This window comes from Doryrhamphus excisus, chromosome 23 (assembly GCF_030265055.1).
Source record: "Doryrhamphus excisus isolate RoL2022-K1 chromosome 23, RoL_Dexc_1.0, whole genome shotgun sequence".
NCBI classification, from domain to species: Eukaryota; Metazoa; Chordata; class Actinopteri; order Syngnathiformes; family Syngnathidae; genus Doryrhamphus; species Doryrhamphus excisus.
In genome coordinates this window covers 2878696-2903609 of record NC_080488.1, presented here as the reverse complement: position 1 = coordinate 2903609, position 24914 = coordinate 2878696, and the positions used below count along the sequence as shown (strand labels likewise).

Sequence of the window (24914 nt, the reverse complement as noted above, 5' to 3'; positions counted from 1 at the left end):
ACAAGGAACGCTAGTATGTGAGGGTGTTGTCTTATTTCTGTATAGTATGTCTATGTCTAGGGGGCGGCACGGTGGTCTAGGGGTTAGCGCACAGACCTCACAGCTAGGAGACCAGGGTTCAATTCCACCCTCGGCCATCTCTGTGTGGAGTTTGCATGTTCTCCGGGTACTACGGTTTCCTCCCACATTCCAAAAACATGCTAGGTTAATTGGCGACTCCAAATTGTCCATTGGTATGAATGTGAGTGTGAATGGTTGTTTGTCTATATGTGCCCTGTGATTGGCTGGCGACCAGTCCAGGGTGTACCCCGCCTTACGCCCGAAGACAGCTGGGATAGGCTCCAGCACCCCCCGCGACCCTCGTGAGGAAAAGCGGTAGAAAATGAATGAATGAATGAATGTCTATGTCTTATGTTCTATTATTATATCTATTATTATATCTACCATGTTGGGTTGCACGGCGGTCGAGTGATTAGCTCACAGAACTCACAGCTAGGAGACCAGGGTTCAATTCCACCCTCGGCCATCTCTGTGTGGAGTTTGCATGTTCTCCCTGTGCATGCGTGGGTTTTCTCCGGGGTACTCCGGTTTCCTCCCACATTCCAAAAACATGCTAGGTTAATTAGCGACTTCAAATCGTCCATAGGTATGAATGTGAGTGTGAATGGTTGTTTGTCTATATGTGCGATAAGCGGTAGAAAATGAATGAATGTATTTGACTAGTGTATTCTCTGTAGTATACCAGTGGGTTGTACCCCCAAAGTGGGTGGCAGGGCAGGTTCCAGTGGGTAAATAAACCAATTCTGCAATAAAGTTATGTCTTTCTTTGCTATGCTATTAGAGGTGTGTGTCTAACCAGCTGTGTAACAGTCACTTGAAATAGAAGACATTTAAGAAGCTCCACTTGAATTATTGCCGCTCGTCACTGAGGGGTGACGGCGGGTGACGGCGGGTGCCGCCATGGGTGCGAAGCACTGTAGCATAGCAAAGATATGATCAGTCAACAACTTTCTTGTGAAAGCACAACAAGGTGCTTAGTCGCAAGTGTGAAAAGTCCACATGCACACATGCTAATAATGTAGCGCTCATTATGTTCAGAAAAAACAAGTCTAAATTCTTTGGGAGACACAACCAGCCATGGCTGCCGTCAGCCTTGTTGTGTAGATAATTGTGTTGTGAGGCTCGGAGGTTGTGTGTCTCCATAAAAGAAGCATGTGTGTCATCCGTGTGGAGTTTGCATGTTCTCCCCCAAAAACATGCTAGGTTAATTGGCGACTCCAAATTGTCCATAGGTATGAATGTGAGTGTGAATGGTTGTTTGTCTTTATGTGCCCTGTGATTGGCTGGCCACCAGTCCAGGGTGTCCCCCGCCTCTCGCCTGAAGACAGCTAGGATAGGCTCCAGCACCCCCCCGTGAACCTTGTGAGGATAAGCGGTAGAAAATGAATGAATTAATGAATTCTCCTCCTATTTTGTGTGGAAGTGGTAACTTTTTGGCTTCTTATTTTGTCTTTCCTCACCCTCGGCCATCTCTGTGTGGAGTTTGCATGTTCTCCCCGTGCATGCGTGGGTTTTCTCCGGGTACTCCGGTTTCCTCCCACATTCCAAAAACATGCTACGTTAATTGCTGACTCCAAATTGTCCATAGGTATGAATGTGAGTGTGAATGGTTGTTTGTCTATATGTGCCCTGTGATTGGCTGGCCACCAGTCCAGGGTGTACCCGGCTTCTCGCCCGCAGACAGCTGGGATAGGCTCCAGCACGAGCCTTATGAGGATAAGCGGTAGAAAATGAATGAATGAATGAGCTCTCCTCCTATTTTGTGTGGAAGTGGTACTTTGAGGATAATAAATACTCTTTAGCTACACCTGCACAATCTAATGTAAAGGTGTGAGAGGTAGGCCTACCCTGGAAGGCATCAATAGACTTCAGGGGATATGCAGCAGCTTGATAAAAATAAAGAAAACTTCAGTTTATGTGTTTTTGTGCAAAATCAGAATCAGCCTTTAGTTGACACTTAAACAGTGGATCAGTCACATACTATACAATAAGACAGTGGGGGGTGAGGGGGGGTACTGTCTTTTCATGTTATAATGCACAGAAAAGGGAAGGAAATATGTCTTCATGTTTTACATAATGATTGGGAATTATGGACAAAATTCCCAAAAAATGTGCAGTTCCCCTTTAAGAGAAGAAAATGTACCAAAGTTATTCAAAAAGAAAGTTGATATTTTTTTAGCAAATATGTCCAGTTTATCACAAAGCTAACATTGGTTAGCAAACTGAGGCTGTAGGCAACAGTCTGCATCAAACATCCTCAACTTTACTGTCTGGCTTCCATTTGTGGACATTCTTCTTTCCTTTGGAGTTATTCTTAAATAGCACGTGGCGTCCTAAAATATGCTCGAGGAGGCTGCTTCCAAATCATAACAATAAAAGCCAGTAATGGGAAACAGCCTTTGAACGGCTGAGGATGAAGGCTTAAAAACAGTGAAAGAAATACGGCCTTGTTGTGGTGCTGCATGTGCACGTTAGCCGTGCTTAACGTCAGCGCTCCCGACGCACACCAGGTCACGCTGCTTAGTGCATTTTACAACTGAACACACTGTTCTTACATGGAAACTACAAAAAAAACACCTTCTTCTATGTGGACGTCCTGCTAGCCTTAAAGGAACATAGCACATGAAGCCATGTTCATGCTTAAAAGTGACACCTAGCTGCTAGCCGGACTCATTCAGGAACTGGAACAACAACAAGGAACTCTCCCAATGCCTGCTATATTGAGTAATATGACTGTAAAGATGACTATAGGGGTGTTATTTCATGTCTACAGGGCTCTAATAATGTTAACATTTGTATTTATTTACTCATTCATTTTCTACCGCTTATCCTCACGAGGGTCGTGCTGGAGCCTATCCCAGCTGTCTTCAGGGCGAGAGGCGGGGTACACCCTGTTCTGGTGGCCAGCCAATCACAGGGCACATATAGACAAACAACCATTCACATTCACATTCATACCTATGGACAATTTGGAGTCGCTAATTAACCTAGCATGTTTTTGGAAGTGGGAAAAACCCACGCATGCACGGGGAGAATGTGCAAACTCCACACAGAGATGGCCGAGGGCGGGGAAATACAAAATAAGAATCCAAAACGTTACCACTTCCACACAAAATAGGAGGAGAACTCATTCATTCATTCATTTTCTACCGCTTATTGTCACAAAGGTCGCGGGGGTGCTGGAGCCTATCCCAGCTGTCTGGGTACACACTGGACTGGTGGCCAGCCAATCACAGGGCACATATAGACAAACAACCATTCACACTCATTCATCTCTATGGACAATTTGGAGTCGCTAATTAACCTAGCATGTTTTTGGAATGTGGGAGGAAACCCACGGAGTCCCACGGAGAAAACTCATACATACACGGAGAGAACATGCAAACTCCACACAGAGATGGCCGAGGGTGGGGAAAGACAAAATAAGAATCCAAAAAGTTACCACTTCCACACAAAATAGGAGAAGAACTCATTCATTCATTCATTTTCTACCAATTATCGTCATGAGGGTCACAAGGGGTGCTTGAACCTTTCAAAACCATCCATCCATCTTCTATGCTGGAGCCTATCCCAGCTGAATTTGGGCGACATCTGTGGACTGCTAATGCTAAAAATAAGACAAGACAACAATACTATGAAAAAATCATGTATACATATATACATATGTATATCTTGGACACCCACTGGGGAGAGCGGACATGTTGAATTCCACTCAACAGGAATCAACAGGAACATCTCAGGGTGGCAGCCTCGGTTCCAAACACACACAGCTTACATTTCAAACGCCTCATTTTCTGCATCCTTACAAACACGGAAGCCAAAGAAATATTCCGAGAGCGTGTTAGCGGGACTTGGCGGAGCATCACTCAGACAAACGGCCTCGTGCACGCACGTATAAACACTAGTGGGAATTACAGAGGATTTTTTTTTTTTTTAATCGAAAAATAAAAAAAAGAGAGATGGTTGAGTAAAAGGGAAAGAGGATGAAAACAAGAGAGAGGAGAGATTGGAAGACGTGCAAGACGACTTCACAGGCTTTTCCAGTGCTAGCGCTGCCACGTCAACACGAGTCTGCCAACTTTGTGAGAGGAGGAAAATAATCAAAACATCCTCTGTAATGGCCTCAAACACACACACACACACTTGAAATATGATATCATTTGTTCAATGTTTGCAGTAAGATACTCACCAGTTATCATGAAAAATGAAAAAAAACAATAATAATAAAATCTTGTCCATTTAACTTTATTCTAAATGTATTTTCAGTAAAAATTTTGATGTAAAAATCACTGAATTTAACCATTTCCTGGTCAATTGAGGCTGCTAACCGTAAGTTGCATCATCTTTAATGTCTTTAATGCATGTGTCACATGATTAATTTTACTAATTGATTAATAAAATACATAGAAATCATTCCCAGCTTTCTTTGGGCGAGAGGCGGGGTACACCCTGGACTGGTCGCCAGCCAATCACAGGGCACATATAGACAAACAACCATTCACACTCACATTCATACCTATGGACAATTTGGAGTCGCTAATTAACCTAGCATGTTTTTGGAATGTGGGAGGAAACGGGAGTACCCGGAGAAAACCCACGCATGCACGGGGAAAACATGCAAACTCCACACAGAGATGGCCGAGGGTGGGGAAAGACAAAATAAGAAGCCAAAAAGTTACCACTTCCACACAAAATAGGAGGATAACTCATTCATTCATTTTCTACCGCTTATCCTCACAAGGGTCACAGGGGTGCTGGAGCCTATCCCAGCTGTCTTGGGGTCGAGAGGCGGGGTACACCCTGGACTGGTCGCCAGCCAATCACAGGGCACATATAGACAAACAACCACTAAAAAGTTCAAATTATTATTATTATTATTATTATTATTATTATTATTAAGGGCACTTTTGTCTACTTTATGGCACCACCAAGCTTAGAATCTGCTAATTATAACCAGATAATGTTTTCCACTTAATAGCAAATCAAATAAAAGGGACAAACAAGTCTTTGAAAACAATTTGAAAACATTCTATAAACAAAAATTAATTATTCTAATAGTTTTCTTCTTATCCTCTTAATCAGAAACATGTATTAATATAAATAAAAACTACAAAACAGGAAATGAACCTCATAGCACCGGTTTACAGCCAAGCGAACACAAATGAGGGTGACAGTGAACGCACCATAGCCAAGCAATGAGAACTACGCTTTTCTTCTTGTCAGATTTTATGACTTTTTTCGTTCTTCTTTCGCTTAAACAAAAAAGTAAGATTTAGTCCGCATGTTGACGCAGCCATGAGATTATGTGCCGGATACAATTGAAATGAACAAACACCGTAACTCACATTTTAGGTGGTTGACGGAGTTACGACAAACATGGCTGATGCTAATGCTAGGTTTAGCATAAACATGAGGAAGTATATATAAACGTATTTCCGCCTAAAGACAGTAAACGCTAACAAAACAGCAGTTCATAAACGGTTTTCCAATCTCTTACCTTGACTCGTCCACTTTGCAATAGTCCCAACAGACGAATCTTTGACGCCATCGTGTGGGTTGAAATAAAATGACAAGTCATCCTCAGGCTGGAAATGATAAAGACATTTTAAAAGAAAAGTTCTCTTTCGTCAGTATTTCACATCGGTGATCAGGAATAATTGCTCTATATCACCCCCTGCAGTTTTGGAGTGGAACATACATGAAAGCATTTGTGATGATTCTAGTTCATTTCCACGTATTTATTTAACATGTTTCGAAAATATATATTTATACATTATATACAATTTAAAATATGCTTTAAAAATATATTCTAAAAAAATTATATAATTTATTTTTAATGTCCAAATATTTAATGCTACAATGGCTAGTGAAATAAATGTATTAATTAGTAAATAAACCGGTTCTATTTTAACTGACAGAATACAATGGTAATGTGGAATCGGTTGAGAGGAAAATATTAAATGAAGTTATGGCTAATTTTAGTAAATAGTGCGACAAGCTGTTACCATAGCAACCTTGTATCACGTGCTTCATGTCATACACACATACTGTGATAAGGTCACTTGACTAAATTGAGTATAAATAATAAAAAATAGAGAATAAAACGGAAGCCCGTTGACAACATAAAGAATTTATTTCCAATATGCATGGCAAAGAATAAAAAGGTGACAACAGCTTGAAACAGATAATATAGAATTTATTCTGAACAAGAAGTAGGAAAATACACAGGTAGGTGAAAAGAGGAAACAAGCAGAATCTGTAGTCAATGAACCAAAAAAAAAAAAAAAAAGTACAAAAAAACTAGTCCAAAAAGAGAATTTGAGAGGACGGCTAATAAGGATACAACAGAAAACATTGTTTACCATTCAGTTTCCTTTTTTAAAATATTATGCTATGTTGATTTGAAAAGAGCTGCCTTGATTTCTCATCTGGGTTTAATGGACATTCTACAACATTGTGCAAGTGTTTTGTCGTCTTTTTATTATTAATTACTTAATTTTTTTATTTTTTTTTTGCTGGTATTTTATGAATGGTAAACAATAGTTGGTCCAGTGCATAATAAACACAGTGACAGATCAATAAAATGTACTCAGCTGACTACAGAGATAAAGACAATCCTGATCATTGAACGACGAGCACAAGGTCAGCGGGGTGGGGTTGGAGAGGGGGGGGGATAAGCAAATATACAAGTGATGTATATGAAAATGAAATCTACGCCATGAGTGGAGCGTTGTTTTGAAAGTACCAGAAAAAAGCCAAGATGACACAAAAAAGCTACATTAGTCGCCAGATAAAATGCCTACAAAATGTGTCTGAATGTCGGGTAGTATTATTGCCATTTTTCTTAAAAAGGATGCAATTAATTCATTGGGAAAAAAAAAAAAAAAAGTGTGAGAACTAGTCCTTGCAGCCCTACAGTCCATATTATTTGGATACAATTATGAATAAATCGGGGACTACAAGCAGCTTTGGTGCACCGCCACAACAACAACAATAACAACAATAACAAAAAAAAGATGCAGCTTAGGAAAATCACAACAGTGGAAAATTACAAAAAAAAATTACACAATGTCGCTTTGTCCTGTCCAAGTGTGACTAAAGCTACCTTGGGCCTTGTCACGGGGAACAATCTGGCGACCAGCGGCAGTACAGGAAACCTCCAAAATAAAGCTAACAAAAACAAAAAGCACAAATATAAGCAAAAAAGGAAGGTTAAAGATCCCTGTTCTGACACCTAAAAAAAAAAAAAAAAGATGCCGACCCTTCCTGACCTTCATTCTGTGTGTTGCGTCGCCCCTGCACATTCTCCTCCACATGACATGATTTGGTTTTGTGACCGGGGGATATAGAGAAGCATAACAAGGGAGCGTGAATATTTAAAAGTAAAAACATATGTAGCAAACAATACCATCATAGAATCCATTATTTGTACATCAACACAATTCAATATCATTTTAGAAAGGAAACATGAGATACATCTTTTATTCACACTTTACAAAAAAAAAAAAAAGCTAGCTTTTTAACTACAATACTAATGCCATTCAGGTGGAAAAAAAAATACAAAAAAAAGTTGGGTTTTTGTTGGAAAACTCAATTAAAATAAAACCATAGAGGAGGCAAAATTCATATTTCATATTTGCTTCACTCCGCGTTAAAAAGTAGTGACCAAGCAGTCGCTGATGAGAGGATAAGTGCTTGTCATCTATAGGTAGGGGATAGGCGAATCAGGGTGGGGGGGGGTGGGTGTTCCACGGATGGCACAGTAGCTGCAGCGGGGGGGGGTGACAATGATACAAAGTGGTTTCTCAGAAGTATTTAAAAAGAGACACAATGGACTAAATACACTTAAGTGTCATTTCAGTGATGGGTAAATTTGCTTGAGTGGGCGTGGCAAAAAAAAGTCCAAGTAGTACATGTATGCTAATGTACAATAACGACTTTTTTTTTTTTATAATAATAATAAAAAAAAAGACACTCCTGATCCTAAACGGGGATAAGAGTCACACATACCTGATTACTAAAGTGAAAGCATCGAAGGATTTATACAGAACATCATCAAACATTGTCACGGCTTGTAAAAAAAAAAAAAAAAAAAAGTAACAAAAAAAAAAACAAGGACATAAAATCTTCACAAATGTCTCGACAAGTATTTAAAAATAAAAGCAGAAAAGGTTGTTCAGGCGTTCCGTCTGTAATGTTTTCGAAGAAGTTAGTGCAAGACGACAACGAGAGCTACCATGAGGCACAATGTTTCTGCTTGGACGTGTGTATTTTTTTTTTTTGGGGGGGGGGGGGGGGGGGTAATCAGTCGCACGTCACATGTGTGGATGTAGAAATGAGTCAGCGGCAAAAGGCAGATTTACTCCAAAGTGTCTTATGTACAATCGCAGTAATCTGCCGGCAAATCAAAAAAAGACTAGCGATGGGAAAACGGAGGGGGGGTTTAAAAACACGATACACTACATTAACCATTCATGTCAAAAAGGAGTGCAAAGTCGTGACAGGGGGGGGAGCCATGAACAACCTCTTCTTCTTCTTAATAATAATAATGTCGTTTTTGTACAAGCTGGTCATATTCAAATTTCATGTCAAGTGGATAAAAATTTAGCCATATTGTACATACAATCTTCTCTCAAATCGGATTATAATTTAACTCTTGGTACAAAAAAAAAAAAAAAATGTGGTTCATATACAATCATGTAAAGACAGACTGAGTCTAGGTCTCTATTCTGTACAAACACTTGCGGAAAAAGTGAAAAGAGGAAAAAAAAAAACACTGTTTTTTGTTGAGTGGGTGCAGATTAATGAAGGAAAGTCACTACTGGCCGTGGAAACAGTGCTACAGATCTGCCTGAAAATGACATGCATGTATATGTGTGTGTGTGTAATCACCCACTACTGACATCCCATAATATATTTGCCCATCAGCTGCTTAAATTTCATAAGGGAGTTCAATGTGAGACTAAACCTAACAAGCTGTTTCTCCATTAGATCCATACACGCTGTGTGAAGTCATGCAGCACCATGTTGGGAAAGGGGGGAGAGGCGGGTCTGTGTTTTTTTTTTTTTTTTTTTCTTCTTCTTCTTCAGGAGCTATTGCACCGATGGCCAGAGCGGGTGTTCAAAAAGGGGGGGGTGTTCAGAGGTGTAGCACCGCAGGAGGCCCCGTGAACCACCAGACAAAAAAAAAAAAGGGCCTGAGCACCAACAGAATGACAGCAAGGAAAAGCTTCAATGGCTTCCCCGACTACCAGCTGCTCTAAGCTCGGCAAAAAAAAAAAAAAAAAAAAAACACGGCGAAGCAACCCCGACCCCGACCCCGACCCGACCGCGGTCGTCTTGCTGTCTTTGCTGGTTTTTCGGATTTGTACAGGACAGACAGACAAGACGCACTACCAAGCTCCGGTGAAATGTGGTGGTGTCAGTCTAAAACTCTTCAAATTAAAAGCTGAATGGGCGAACATCCTGTGGGCGGGATTGGGTAAAAAGGGGGAGGGGAGTCCAAAACACAAAATATGGTACACAAATTGAGCAGTTAAAAAAAAGAAGAAAAGAAAGAAAAATATAGAATATCTATAACATCATATGAAATCCCTGTTGGCCAGACCTCACTGTACGAATATTTTACACGTGATGTTTTTTTTTCCTTTTTGCCTTCCTTCTCCAGTGTGGTGGAAAGAAGAGCTGGTCGTGGGAGGGGAAAAGGGGGAGAGAGCTCTCCCCCTCCACCCTGTGGTGGGAGTGGCAGGAGGGACTCACTACCTGCGTGCAGGCAGGTGGAGGCCGTTGACTTGGGGGGGCACGTTGGGCAGGAGCAGCTCCAGGTGGGCAAAGAGACTGAAGTGGTCGGAGGGGATGTGAGGATGCGGACAGCCGCTGACATTGTTCTCTTCCAGCCAGTGGGGGTCCAGAGGGCCCAGGATGCCCAGGACGTTCAGGTGGGGCTTGGAGTAGAAAATGTAGTCGATGACACCCTGAAAAAAAAAAAAGGAGGTGATGAGCGATAGAGATTATTTTCTTATCGACTAGGAGGGATAACAGTTCGGATCCGGGTTCAATTCCACCCTCGGCCATCTCTGTGTGGAGTTTGCATGTTCTCCCCGTGCATGCGTGGGTTTTCTCCGGGTACTCCGGTTTCCTCCCACATTCCAAAAACATGCTAGGTTAATTAGCGACTCCAAATTGTCCATAGGTATGAATGTGAGTGTGAATGGTTGTTTGTCTATATGTGCCCTGTGATTGGCTGGCCACCGGTCCATGGTGTCCCCCGAATCTCGCCCGAAGACAGCTGGGATACGCTCCAGCACCTCCTCCAGTACTATCATCATGAGGATAAGCGGTAGAAAATGAATGAATGAATGAGTTCTCCTCCTATTTTGTGTGGAAGTGGTAACTTTTTGGCTTCTTACTATGTCTTTCCTCACCCTCGGCCATCTCTGTGTGGAGTTGGCATGTTCTCCCCGTGCATGCGTGGGTTTTCTCTGGGTACTCCGGTTTCCTCCCACATTCCAAAAACATGCTAGGTTAATTCGCAACTCCAAATTGTCCATAGGTATGAATGTGAGTGTGAATGGTTGTTTGTCTATATGTGCCCTGTGATTGGCTGGCCACCAGTCCAGGGTGTACCCCGCCTCTCGTCTGAAGACAGCTGGGATAGGCTCCAGCACCCCCCTCGTGAGGAAAAAGCGGTAGAAAATGAATGAATGAAATTTGAATTGTATATTTTTTTACCAAGCTTTTGTGTTAAGTGTCTGTGTGATGATTGTAGCGTTCTCTCCAAGTCAGACTGTTATATTGGGTCACGACTTCCAATAGGTTGACAAGTCAGTTCTTTCATAGCTCATAGTTGGTGATCACAATATGCCATTTTATGACATGAACATTTGCAGCTTATATGTACAACTCTTGTTTTAACATCATACACCAGTATTATGGTAATTATGATATTATGTCCATCCACCCAGCATCCCATTACCTTAAAGTCAAACGTGTAGTTGGTGTAAAGCATCAGGCTGTTCTCGTAAGCGCTTTTTAGCTTGAAGCCGTGGGTGATCCTGCCATTGGACGTGCTGTTCTTGCCGTTGCAGTTGAATTTGGTCAGGCTGTCGCTGTAGCGAAGCTCCTTGAAGTCCTTGTGAGTGCAGTCCACTCCACCCGTACTCAAGTACTCCACTACACCTGGACAGGAAGGGGGGAGGGAAGAGGGGAGAGAAAATGTCAAGAAGTGACAGCAACCTGGTGACGACTAATGGGAGTAATACTTCTGGTGTACATGCATGTTAACTTGTACTTGTACTGTTTGAATTAATTGAAGATTTTTCATAAATATTTGAAAATTGATGGAAAAATGTTTTTTGTAGACGATATACCAACCAGCAGATTAGCCATGCATTTCTATATGAACCTACTATACACAAAAACAAGGATTTCTCAACCAATTTGGGAGCAAATTACAGGGGTGTCCAAAGTGCAGCCCGAGGGCCATTTGCGGCCCGTGGATTTTATTATTTTAAATTATAATTTTGGATTGGACTGCACGGTGGACGTGTGGTTAGCGCGCAGACCTCACAGCTAGGAGACCAGGGTTCAATTCCACCCTCTGCCATCTGTGTTGAGTTTGCACGTTCTCCCCGTGCATGCGTGGGTTTTCTCCGGGTACTCCGGTTTCCTCCCACATTCCAAAAACATGCTAGGTTAATTGGCGACTACAATGAATGTGAGTGTGAATGGTTGTTTGTCTATATGCGCCCTGTGATTGGCTGGACACCGGTCCAGGGTGTACCCCGCCTCTCGCCCAAAGACAGCTGGGATAGGCTCCAGCACCCCCCGCAACCCTCGTGAGGATAAGCAGTAGAAAATGAATGAATGAATGAGTTCTCCTCCTATTTTGTGTGGAAGTGGTAACTTTTTGACTTCTTATTTTGGCCTTTCCACACTCTTGGCCATCTTTGTATGGAGTTTGCATGTTCTCCCCGTGCATGCGTGAGTTTTCTCCGGGTACTCCGGTTTCCTCCCACATTCCAAAAACATGCTAGGTTAATTAGCGACTCCAAATTGTCCATAGGTATGAATGTGAGTGTGAATGGTTGTTTGTCTATATGTGCCCTGTGATTGGCTGGACACCAGTCCAGGGTGTACCCCGACAGCTGGGATAAGCTCCAGCACCCCCTCGTGAGGATAAGCGGTAGAAAATTAAGAAATGAATATAATTTAAGAATGTCAAAATTTAATATGTCAATATTATTAAAGAGAAAAACGGGGCATTGCCGTTTCACATACCAGAGTCAGGCAAAGAGTTGAGGTCAGCGCAGAGCACCAGTGGAATGGCGTTGGTTTCACCAGAAACCGAGGACAACTTGAGGCTGCGTGTCGCCTTGTCCACTATGTTCTTCACTTCCGACAGGAACATCATGGTCTGGACCAGCTTGACGTCAGAGTATTCCGGGTCCCAGTGCATGTGGGCGTTGGCTACCAGCAGCAGCTGCTTCTCCATGCCGTGTAGTGACTTTCCAGCTATGAGACAGCACAAGTGATACATAAGAGTATATTTAAAGAGGTCTAAGTTAGACCTACGAGTAGGAGACTACTCACAGGAGACCTCCATCATTTCCTTGCGGACTTCGAGCAGGACTGCAACCCCAATGTTGTCCTTGGTCATGACTCGGTTCAACATGGCCTCTGAGCCCTCCGAGTTAGCCATAGCCAGCTGGTTGAACTCCACCGTGTGCTTCTGCACCGCACTGAACCTGAAGATAATTTCACAAATCATGTGGATTAATTCATAAGCATGCATGAAAAATCAGGTAAAATCCCACCCAGCAGCTAAAACCACCATGCATGTTAATGCACCAATCAATCAAACTTTATTTGTACAGCACTTTTCATACATAGAATGTAGCACAAAGTGTTAAAAATATTTAAAAAAAAAGAAAGACAACAACAAGACACATACACACACACACACACACACACACACACACAAGAACTTTGTTTGCCTGAGTACAGAGGAACCAGTTCAGGAAGTGCTGCCATCTGCGCTGGGGGTTGCCCACGGCCCAGGCTCAGGGTGCCGCAACTCATGGGGGCCACCGCACAACAGGTAGGCAGGGGACCCGCAGCGCTGCAGTGGGGCACCGCCACAGAGCTCCCCGCCACCCCGGTCGGTAAGCCCCATAAGAGGAGACACCCCAGCCGCCAACCGAGAACAGCCCCCAGCGCAAAGAGCGAAACACTGGATATATGGGATAAAAAAACATAAAATCAGAATATAAAAGTATATATAGAAATAAACATAAAAGTGAAATACATAAAGAACATTAATAAAAACTAAAATAAGCATGTGTAAAACTATAAAAAACTATAAAAAAGTTCATTTATATATCGTACACCGTCACGAAATGAACTTTCCTCCCTCGACATCGCCATCTTTTTATTTAAAACAGCATTACAGGTTGCATTTTTACTTCCTGTTTTACTTGTGTTGCGTAAAAGTGCAATTGCAGTGCCCTCTGTTGGCTGCTGCCAATCAATGCAACCCGTCAATCACACCATAACATCATTGATATGACAATTTCCATAATAAATGTTTATCATTAGAACTAATGCCATGTCTCCCTACTGTGTTTGTGTGTGTCGAGTATGGAGGATGGGAGGGAGGGGCTTAGTAATTGTTTTTCCTTTTAATTGTGGTAATTGTTTTTAATTCTGCACTTTGTGTTTGCAGGAAAAGTGCTCTACAAATAAAGTTGATTTGATTTAAATAATCTAAATGATCTGATTGTCCATTCAAAATATACCATATATATATTGTTATTCTTTATATCTATATGAATATACTATAGCAAGTAACTGAATTTGATGTGGAAGAGCGACAAGTGGAGAAACAGCAACCTACTTTTCCGTCTTGTAGAAAATTGCACATCCGTCCACATGTTTGCGGTCCGATTCCGACATGGTCCTAGCTCGTGATTTAGGACTGAAAAACCCGTCGTAACCCTGCTCCTTCAGCTCCGGCAAGAAGAAATTGTAGTACTGCTCTGTCTCAACTTCCTGTGTTTCACAAGGAAAGCCATTTATGAGAGTGGATAACGTGGATATAAGAAATACAGCAAGAAGAAAAACAGGGATGACCATGCATGCCTCACCTGCAAACTAATGATGTCCGCATTGCAGCCCAGAATCTCCTGCATGATGGACTTCTTCCTGTACTCCCAGTTCAGAGCCCAAGATGGGCAGTAGCCGTAGAGCTGCCTTGTGGCGTACTTGTCACACAGCACGTTGTAGCACATGACGGAGAACAGTGCTGCAGGACACAAAGCAAACAAAACATCAGACTGCCAGGCTAGCGAGTTGACATTTTTAAAAATTTGGTGATGACAAAATGGCTACGGCGTGGCGGGATCTGCCTCTTGTCAAAATTTGGTAAAACCGAATACGCAAAAAAAAATTGACAGTGGAGATGTGCATGGTATATTAGTTGGGTTTTAGTTGGCCTTTATATGCTGTCTCAGTTTTTTTCCCCACACATATACACACTGTGTAATGGTAATGGTTTAATTTCATTTGAACATGCATCAGATTACAATTGAATGCATCCCATAATCAGTTCACAGTTCCACATGTCCAAAAGGAGTAGGAAGAAGCAAAGCTTATTAAATCCTACCCCTCCATCTGGTACTTTTACAATCAGTAACTGTTACATTTGTTCACTTCCTGCTTTCCGAATATGGTTCAAAGTTTTTTTTTTTCTTTAATTTTTTATTTTTTAGTCCCATCCAATGAAATAATGGGTACCATAGTAAGTGTCAATATAGTGATATATGTATATAGATATATACATTTGTTCACTTCCTGCTTTCCATAATACAGTTAAAGTTCTTTTTTCGTTTGTTTTTTAATAATGCACCTTGTACATTTTTAGGTAATTGGTTATTTTTAGCTTTATGTATTATTTTAGCAATTTGAAAATTAACTATAATCAGCAAGTTGAAGTATTTGTGATTTTAGAAATAAGGAGTTAGTATGCTCTCTGTCGGCGGCATTATGAATTAGCCTTACTGGCCTTTTTTGCAGTACATTTAGCGAGTGAAGATTGCTTTTATAGTTATTATTAGCCCATATTTCCACACAATAAGTAAGATATGGTAGAACCAGAGAGCAATAAAGAGTGTGGAGTGATTTCTGATTGAGAACAAGTTTTGCTTTGTTTAATATTGAAATATTTCTGGCCACCTTATGTTGTATATTTGTAATATGAGGTTTCCAGATCATATTTTAATTTATTGTGATCCCTAGAAATTTATTTCCGAAGTCCAGGGAGGGGTCGCCCCATTTGCAGGGGCTCGAAATCATTAAATGAATGAATGTATGGGAAACACTGTGTCAACATATTTACATGGGGTCTTTAGCTTCCTAAGCTAATAGTCAACCAAAGAGAGCGAGTGTCCACGGTGCACCAACACCGGACTCACCTGATGGTCGGGTTCGGTCTGGTTCCTGGAGAGAGATCCATGACCGGGCCGGGGGCTGTTCTGATGGTACTGCGGAGAGAGGAAAAACTGCTTTGGTATCATTCCCATAAATGTGATGAATTGTAAAAAAATAATTCCAGCTAAAATAGTATTATCATAATAGCTGGGCAATAGTTAAAGTATGAATTTGACTGCTATCCTATAAAATGTACTCACAATCCTAAGTTTCATTTAGACTAAAATGAAAGTGAGAGTACAACTATCATGTCTGAACGAGGACCCTTTGAGCCCAGGATACTTCAAGTAATTAGTAAAAGTAACTCACTGCGCTTGATAGCCCCCGCCAGATTGTCTAACAAGTAGTTGAGCAGTCTCCGCGTGCCATCAGGTTCCTGGTAGAGGCTCATAATTTCTTGTGCAAGTGGGTTTCCTGGTGGTGATGAGACATTTTTTTTTTATTTTTATCACCTGAGAAAAAAAGGACTTGAGGCAAAGATGGTCGTGCGCCGGGTGTGCTACTCACCTTTCAACCCCAGTGTTTGTAACTGAAACAGTTTTCCCAATTCAAAGGGCAGAACCCGCAACTGGTTGTTATTTAAGAGCAGTTCCCTGTGGAAGAAAAAAAAAAGGAGTGGATCTGATTAGCAGCGGGAACCATTGATTCTTGAGAAAAAGTATATTTGCTATCCTGCTGCTATCGTGCACCGCACAGCTATTGTTTATCATGGTTCAAATAATACGGTCAGCACAAATTTAACTGCAAACCCGTCCATGCGCCCATTTTCTATGCCGCTTATCCTCACTAGGGTCACGCTCACATTCATACCTATGGACAATTTGGACAAAATAAGAAGCCAAAAAGTTACCACTTCCACACAAAATAGGAGGAGAACTCATTCATCAATTCATTTTCTACCGCTTATCCTCACTAGGGTCACTATGCTGGAGCCTATCCCAGCTGACATCAGGCCAGAGGTGGGGTACACCCTGGACTGGTCGCCAGCCAATCACAGGGCACATATAGACAAACAACCATTCACACTCACATTCATACCCATGGACAATTTGGAGTCGCCAATTAACCTAGCATGTTTTTGGAATGTGGGAGGAAACTGTAGAAAATTAATTAAACCATCAACATGAGAAACTATTTTTGAGTTATATCAGGGGTGTCCAAAGTGTAGCCTGGAAGCCATTTATAGTCCAAGACTCATTTATTTTTGGCCTGTATAAATAAAAAATAAGAAGAAAATTGCTACATTTTTGCGTTAGTCTTTTCCAAAATATGAAAGAAAGTGACCGTTAGCATCCTTTGATTTTTTTTGTATGCACGCCTCAGTCGAGAAAATGTTTGGACACCCCGATCTACAGGATGTACCAAAATATGTAAACACTGTTTGATGGCCCACTGCAGGTTTACACAGTGGGAGAAAATAGGCTTTTCACTGCAAAGATGAAATTAACTTCACGGATAAAAAAGGTCCAAACCTGAGATTGGCTCACCTGAGAGACACCATGTTGCCAAGCTCTGCCGGCAGACTCCTGATCTTGTTGGATGAAAGATCCAGGTACACCAAATTGTGTAGTTTGGCAATGTCCGGCGGGATGCGTGACAAGGAGTTGTCGCTGAGGTGTAGGGCAGTGAGGTGGGTGAGGGACCACAGAGCCGTGCTGAGACTCCTTACTCGACCTACGATGATATTGGCATAGGAGATTATTTTACAATAGATTTCATCGTATAACTGTCAATCAGATTCAAGACTGCGGCTTAAGAGGTCCACAAAACCAGGTAAGTAAAACAATAAATTATGTCTGTTTTATGGCAATATTGAGGCAGCAAAGATGCTAATACGGCGAGTAAAATCCAGTATCTCTTTTCCATAAAATTAATTTTTACTAATGTTCGATATTCAGCACCTAGGTGAGTGGGACCTAACATGTTTAAGTGTCTGCAGCACTCCGCACATTAACACAAACAGCAGCATACATTTGACTTCATAACAATTATATTCCTAGTTCAATGATTGGATATGTATATACTGGCTGAGAAATGTATAATAAAATTCATATAATAAAATAAATGGAGAAGTTCAGACATTTCATCCAAACGGAACTCTTGTTTGTGCTCTTATTTAAAAAAAACATGCAAACTTTTATGACCCGATTCAAAAACCAGGCGCCAAAATCATCAAAATTCAAATGATGCCCAACCGTCTCAATGAAGCATTAAAACCCAATGTTACTTATCTTTACATGAAAATGTATTATTTATAAAAGAGTGAAAAAGTGCGTTCAAACTTTTGACTGGCAGCGTAGGACAAGATTCAAGCAACACCTATTTGCGTTCATGCCTTTTTAATTTGCTTCTCTTTCCCTGGGGGATATTTATTTTAAGAGCAAAAACATCCCATCGTTTTCATTTCCTGTATGACCTCTCGAGCATTTTTCCCCGACTCCTGCCAAATTATCTTGTCACATGAGACCAAACATCCTACCATTCCGAAAACCACGACAACAAAAGGACTAGTATTCATAATAGCAAAGGGGGAGTGTGAACAGGGCAAAACAATATATTGGGTAACAATATTAAAATTGCACAGCCAGTGTGAAATATGCGATGTATGCGGCATAATAAGCAGTCTTAAAATTTATTAAAAATCACCCAAATGCTAATTGTAATTACTAAACACAGGAACTAGCGTGTAAAGAAGACAAGACATTAACATCAAAACACCGTTCAGAACTTGACTTTCTAAATAAGTTTTTAAAACCATTATTAGAGCCCTGTAGATATGAAGTAACACCCCTATAGTCGCCTTTACAATGCTATTGTTCTTTGTTTACGTCACATTGCTAATACGCAGGCTAGGTCTGTCACGATAATCAATAAATCAATTACTCGGATGATGGGAAAAAAATTGTGTGTCTGCTCGTCTTTGTACCACACAGGCTGGATGACAAGAGTGTTCACTCTGCATGTATCTGTGCAAATTGGTTCTATAAGTGCAAATAAATGGAGAGAGTGGGCTCTCATCTCATTTAGACTCTTTGTGGAGGAAGGGCTAATCGCGACGCTAGTTACTACCCTAGCTAAAATGAATGATAGCACAAAAATGATTTTTAAAGCGAATGTCACAGTGTGGGAATATAACACCGACTGTTTTCTCGACTGGGGGGTGGGGGGGGGGTACCACTGGAGGTGCTAGGTCAGCGGATTACTGAGGTGTTTGTTCGGCAAATATAAACAAAACAGCGCAAAATGGTGCAGAGCGTAGATGGCGCTGGCTACATTGCAAAAGCATACATAAATACAGCTAACTTCTGCGCTAAGCTAATGTCTCACACAGGTACACTAGCGCTTCGGATATGAAAAAATGGTCTTAAAAATGTTGCGATAATATTGAATATGCACGATACCGTGTAGCACAAAAGAAAATTTGAATTTTTTCCAGAAGCATGACCCACATAAGGCCAACAATGTGAGAATTAAAAAATCTGTCCAAAATGCTGCACAGACCCATCCATATTCATTGCTCTTTCAAAATAAAATGATGTCATCATACAAAGGAAATTTATATAAACAACTGTACATATATATGTTAAAAAAATACACAAGATCTCTTGCATAATACGCACCACTAATTTCCAGCTCAGCCCAGTATGACTTCTTCCCATTGGCTGCCTCCTCGCTGGACATTATTGTGTACATCCGCCTGGGATCTGGCGGGTCATATTTTTCCTTGGGCATTCCTGTAACACTAGAAAGAGATCAATGCCATTAAGGAGTCTGGCCTAGTTTATTCTGAAGGGGGGAAAAATATCATAAATTCTAAGTTCTGTCATCGATTTGAATCAAGTGTGATACACTTTCATGTATCATATTGAGTCACGTGCTTGTGAAAATATCACTGCTACTACTAATGCGTTTTTAATCACATTTTCCCAGGAACATGATTTTTTAAATTAAATATTTAGTTAGACAACAATAAAACATGTAAGACTAGTTTAAAAGCGTAACAATTACAGCTAATTGTAGTTAGTCGATCTTTCTTGCCATTAGCGCTAGCTGATTAGCCTAGCTTAACCTACATAGGTAAATGTTGGCCAGCAAACTACGTAACACCCACTTAACACGGACACGCGTACTGAGGGACTAAACGCAAAATAGTTGAAAATAGATGCTGGCTTTGCATCTGTTAGCTTATTAAAGATAAAACACGGTGATAGGAAAAGATACAGTCCAATTGTTTACATAACAGCGGTGCACTGCCTTGCGCACCAACAGCTAGGCCAGGAAAGCATCGCAATAGTTAGCTACGGCTAACTGTGCAATCTAAGAAAGCAGATAAAATGCGTTTTATTGATATATAAGTAAACGGGCTCACAAAGCATCCAAAAATTCGTAGCATCTGCGACTCGTTCTGTGCTACTTAGCTCAGCGCTCGCTACCATGCTAGCTACAAGCTAACAGATCCAATTATTCGAAGCTGACCCGACTCGAGGGAGAGAAGAAAAAAAACACCGTTTATAGCTTTTCGGTATAAGACTTAAGGCTTAAACGTGCGTTTAGAAGCGTGGAAAATCCAAGCTAAGGTTATAGGAATACTTGCGTTTATACCTGCAAGAGCATACCAAATGGCGAGGACGACTGCGTGTTGTCTTTTGTTTTCTAGCCACTTCTCTGCCGTTTCCGCTGCTGTATTATGGCGACTGTGGGGATTTTTTTCTCCCTCTGCTGATAACGTCAAGCGCTCCTATTGGTCGGCTTGTAAAGGCCCGAACAGCTGTTGAATCAAAATAAAAGCACTGGTTGCACCCTGACAACATTACTAAGTCTTGACCTATGGCTTAATTGGTGGAGACTATCCAACTATCCTCATCATGCAGTTGCTTTACTCAGTTGTCCGCATATAAGACGACCAAATGGGGCTAGATTTCATTCTAGCTAACATAAGCTACATACAGTGGTACATTGTTCATATATAGAGGGTTCCAATATTGATAAAAACTGATATTTCATTCATACATCCATCTTCTATGGTGGTTGTCCTCACAAGCATCGCTGGAACCTATCCCAGTTGTCTTCAGGTGATAGGCAATGCACAACCTGGACTGGTAATGAAATTTTATTGTGGAAATTCACTTCTGGAATAAATTCATTCATTCATTTTCTACCGCTTTTCCTCGCGGGGGTTGCTGGAGCCTAACCCAGCTGTCTTCGGGCGAGAGGCGGGATACACCCTGGACTGATGGCCAGCCAATCACAGGGCACATATAGACAAACAACCATTCACACTCACATTCATACCTATGGACAATTTGGAGTCGCTAATTAACCTAGCATGTTTTTGGAATGTGGGAGGAAACCGGAGTACCCGAAGAAAACCCACGCATGCACGGGGAGAACATGCAAACTCCACACAGAGAGACAGAGGGTGGGGGAAAACAAAATAAGAAGCCAAAAAGTTACCACTTCCACACAAAATAGGAGGAGAACTCATTCATTCATGAATTCATTTTCAACTGCTTATCTTCAACGAGGGTCATGGGTGTGCTGGAGCCTATCCCAGCTGTCTGGGTACACCCTGGACTGGTGGCCAGCCAATCACAGGGCACATATAGACAAACAACCATTCACACTCACATTCATACCTATGGACAATTTGGAGTCGCTAATTAACCTAGCATGTTTTTGGAATGTGGGAGGAAACCGGAGTACCCACAGAGAAAACAGAGATGGCCGAGGGTGGAATTGAACCCCGGTCTCCTAGCTGTGAGGTCTGCGCGCTAACCACTCATCCACCGTGCAGCCCCACTTCTGGAATAAATTAACAATAAAAAATTGATTACTAGAATCCATTGCAGACGGTCCAAAATATTAAAACAAAACACATTCTAGTTTTATAAACAGAAAACAATGCAAAATATACATATAACTGATAATGAAATATATCAATTTACATTTAGTATGAATTTTACCTTAATTGAAGATCTTGTGGTGTAAATATTACTTAGCAAAGAACTTGAATCAACCTGTGTTGATGTCATAAAGGTGCGACTGAGCTGGGGGTCAGGGGCTTCCAGGTGGGAGTTGAGAGCAGCTACCAGGCACCGTTTCTATAGAAGACACGTTACGGACAGTTTATACTTAGCGTGGGGTGGGGGGAAGGGGGCAAGACATTTTTTTGCAAGTGTCAAATTGTTCATCTCAAACCATATCCTGTGTCATAGGTTTGAACTTTGAGTCCTTGCAAGTCATTACACAACGATCATGTTGGTTGAATACTTTGAATGGGAACAAGTCAAGTTCTGAGTCACAAAAAATATCTTGAGGGGGTAAAACGTTCAAGAGCTTTCATTTAATACGGCATTTGATGACGTATGATACGTTTTGGAGGCTGAAGCTAACGCATCCAAACACTGGACAACACTCACCCGTATGAGCATGGCAGTCAGAAGGCTAAATAAATAACCAAAAAAATAATTGAATTAATTGAATGACATGACATGACCAACCATCATGTGGAAGCCCACCAACACCTCCATGCCTGCCTGGGGCTCCACCAATGTATTCTCACATCCAAAGTCTCCTTGAAGAAGGTTTCACAAGAACACAGGAGGGTTTTGAACGAACACTTAAGATTCACAAACTTCAAGCAGGACGTCCTGTAAGTAGGTGAGCGACTCCTCCACGTGGAGAGGCAACGTCTCGCCGATGTCCGCCTTGGATCGGTACAGAAACGCCTCCACGGCTCTACAAACGTCCGCCTTTGTGAGAATATCTTCTGGCTTGGAGACCAAGGTACCAGACCCGTCTGTTTGCTGGCTTACGGAGCTGGATCGATATCCTACAGACAACACCGGCACATTGTAAGGGCGAAGAGTCCACTATAAAAAAAGTTATGACCCAAAAAGCTTTCATGGTAATACTACATGTTTAGTAGTAGTGGTAGTGAATTGGGGTCAAGTAAGGAATGTCTATGAAGTAAAAAGTATAATCCATTAGGCAAAATTGTCGTTTTCATAACGATTAACAGTAATATGTGTCTCTGGAGACTCTTTATAAGCACCAAAAATGAGAAATATATAAAATCTACTTCACTTCTTCATTGTTACACTTGTTGTGATTTGTTTATTTATTCATTTATTTTAAATGCACATGCATCGTGTTCCTATTATATGATTTAATAATGTCTGTTTTGATTTGACTTTTTTCTCTCGTCAATAAAGATATAGTATTTTGTAGATGTTCTCATGCATTCCAGATGTGCAATGAAAATTGATAGTTTCATGAAATGAGAAAAATTAGTTCATACCTATGGACAATTTGGAGTCGCCAATTAACCTAGCTTGTTTTTGGAATGTGGGAGGAAACCGGAGTACCCGGAGAAAACCCACACATGCACGGGGAGAACATGCAAACTCCACACAGAGATGGCTGAGGGTGGGGAAAGACAAAATAAGAAGCTAAAAAGTTACCACTTCCACACAATGTGGGAGGAAACCGAAGTACCCGGAGAAAACCCACGCATGCACGGGGAGAACATGCAAATTCCACACAGAGATGGCTGAGATGACAAACAACCATTCACACTCACATTCATACCTATGGACAATTTGGAGTCGCTAATTAACCTAGCATGTTTTTTTTGGAATGTGGGAGGAAACCGGAGTACCCGGAGAAAACCCACGCATGCACGGGGAGAACATGCAAACTCTACACAGAGATCGCCGAGGGTGGAATTGAACCCGGGTCTCCTAGCTGCACAGGGAGGCAATAAGAAGACAAATGCTGCTTTATTGCCATAGCAAAACATCTCACCTTTCATTGCTGTATTGTAGCTGACTAGCAACATCCAGAGGTGATGAACCAATTCTTCCCACTTCTTCCACCTTTCACTTCCATCCTGTGGATGGCAATCATGTATCAGGTGTTTTGGGTTCAGTCATATATATATATATACATATATATATATATATAGCATTATGACATGCCTTCTAAATTAAGAAAATAAATATGAATCAATAGAATTTTAGTGAAAGGACTGGATACAAATGTAATCATCACCGTCGGGTCTGCAGCCAGTGTGCAGTTCTCCAAAAAGTGAAGTAAACGACTGAGCGACATGGGTGACACTGGTGTTTTCATCGGACAGGCATATTCCAGCAGATGTTCCAGCATCTTACATCTCAGCAGGTTGTTCTGCATGCTGTCCAGCAGCAGGAGTCTGGGAATCATAAAAAACACATGCTCATTTGGTAATAGTAATGGTTTAATTTAATTTGAACATGCATCAGATTACAATTGAATGCATCACATAATCAGTTCACAGTTCCACATGTCCAAAAGGAGTAGGAAGAAGCAAAGCTTATCAAATCCTACCCCTTCATCTGGTACTTTTACAATCAGTAACTGTTACATTTGTTCACTTCCTGCTTTCCTAATATAGTTTAAGGGTTTTTAAAAATATTTTTTTAATTATTTTTTATTATATTTTTGTCACATAATCAGTTCCCAGTTCCACATGTCCAAAAGGAGTAGGAAGAAACAAAGCTTATTAAATCCTACCCCTCCATCTGGTACTTTTACAATCAGTAAGTGTTATATTTGTTCACTTCCTGCTTTCCTAATATAGTAAAAAAAAGTTTTGTTTTTTTTTATGTAAGTACCGAAGTACGAGGTGATATGACCATACAATGACATAATGTTTTTTAAGTTAAGTTATTAAGTTCATTAAGTTTTTTTTTTAATTTTTAGTATTTTTCTATTTTCTTTATTTTTAAATTTTTAAATTTTAATTTAAAAAAAATGTAGTATTGTCCTGCTTTCCTAATATAGTAAAAAAAAATTGTTAGTTTTTTTTAATGTAATTTTTAATTGTTTTAATTTTATTTATTTATTTTTTGTCACATACAAAGTACTAGGTGATATGACCATACAATGACATACTGTTTTTTTAAGTTAAGTTTTTAAGTTCATTAAGTTTTTTTTTAATTTTTAGTATTTTTTTATTTTTGTTTTTATAATTTTAATTAAAATTTTTTTTTAGTATTGTCCCATGAGAAGATATAATCAAATGATTGTACATTTAGCGAGTGAAGATTGCTTTTATAGTTATTAGCCCATATTTTTAGTTTACCAATCATTCAAAATCAACATCCGCTCATAACCTGTGCGCTCGTCTGGGTTCCGTGCTGACGAGCATGAAGAAGAGTTCCTGGGACAGTCTGGGTGCTCCGGGTGCAGGAGAGCCGTCCACCTCTAAAGCCAGGGACAACATTCTCTGGAGACTGGATACAATCCTGCGGGGTTAGAAAAAAAAAACACAAGTGTAACTGATGCTGCCTGAGCTGGGGTAGGCTCCAGCTGCATGGATGGATGTC

At 40.9% G+C, this 24914-nt stretch overlaps 2 protein-coding genes and 1 long non-coding RNA gene across 11 annotated transcripts in view; all 3 read right to left on the bottom strand.

Moving 5' to 3' along the window:
• Positions 1–5654, bottom strand: part of LOC131110439 (uncharacterized) — a 28590-nt gene extending 22936 nt beyond the window's left edge. For both annotated transcript variants that reach the window (XR_009120889.1, XR_009120890.1), the window contains exon 1: positions 5558–5654. This is a non-coding gene — a long non-coding RNA (uncharacterized LOC131110439). The remainder of the gene's footprint in view (positions 1–5557) is intronic.
• Positions 5655–6923: 1269 nt separating this feature from the next.
• cnot6a (CCR4-NOT transcription complex, subunit 6a) lies at positions 6924–20297 on the bottom strand. 2 transcript variants are annotated; one of them, XM_058063979.1, is made up of 12 exons: positions 20149–20297; positions 19167–19280; positions 17034–17220; positions 16054–16139; positions 15856–15960; positions 15531–15599; positions 14205–14362; positions 13955–14109; positions 12652–12806; positions 12340–12573; positions 11036–11238; positions 6924–10034 (listed from the first exon to the last, which is right to left on the bottom strand). In XM_058063979.1, exons 2-12 carry the CDS (start codon positions 19276–19278, stop codon positions 9819–9821), a joined length of 1680 nt encoding a protein of 559 aa, XP_057919962.1. In that variant the 5' UTR covers positions 19279–19280; positions 20149–20297; the 3' UTR covers positions 6924–9818. The 2 variants fall into 2 exon arrangements, with proteins under 2 accessions (XP_057919962.1, XP_057919961.1); XM_058063978.1 differs by having other exon boundaries at positions 19167–19288; positions 20149–20286.
• Positions 20298–21522: 1225 nt separating this feature from the next.
• Positions 21523–24914, bottom strand: part of rgs14b (regulator of G protein signaling 14b) — an 81335-nt gene continuing 77943 nt past the window's right edge. For all 7 annotated transcript variants that reach the window (XM_058063963.1, XM_058063973.1, XM_058063968.1 and 4 more), the window contains 4 exons: positions 24702–24833; positions 23599–23758; positions 23353–23437; positions 21523–22378 (listed from right to left, as the gene is read on the bottom strand). In XM_058063963.1, coding sequence (XP_057919946.1) covers positions 22167–22378; positions 23353–23437; positions 23599–23758; positions 24702–24833 — 589 coding nt within the window. In that variant the 3' untranslated portion in view covers positions 21523–22166. The remainder of the gene's footprint in view (positions 22379–23352; positions 23438–23598; positions 23759–24701; positions 24834–24914) is intronic.

Bases quoted from the DNA above. Each gene is read 5' to 3' on its own strand.
- cnot6a (XM_058063979.1), bottom strand. From the start codon at position 19,278: ATGCCCAAGGAAAAATATGACCCGCCAGATCCCAGGCGGATGTACACA. The intron at 14,110-14,204 runs GTGAGGCATGCA...TGTGAAACACAG, and splicing joins CGGACATCATTAGTTTGCAG to GAAGTTGAGACAGAGCAGTA. The intron at 11,239-12,339 runs GTATGTGAAACG...CTTCCTGTCCAG, and splicing joins CAACTCTTTGCCTGACTCTG to GTGTAGTGGAGTACTTGAGT.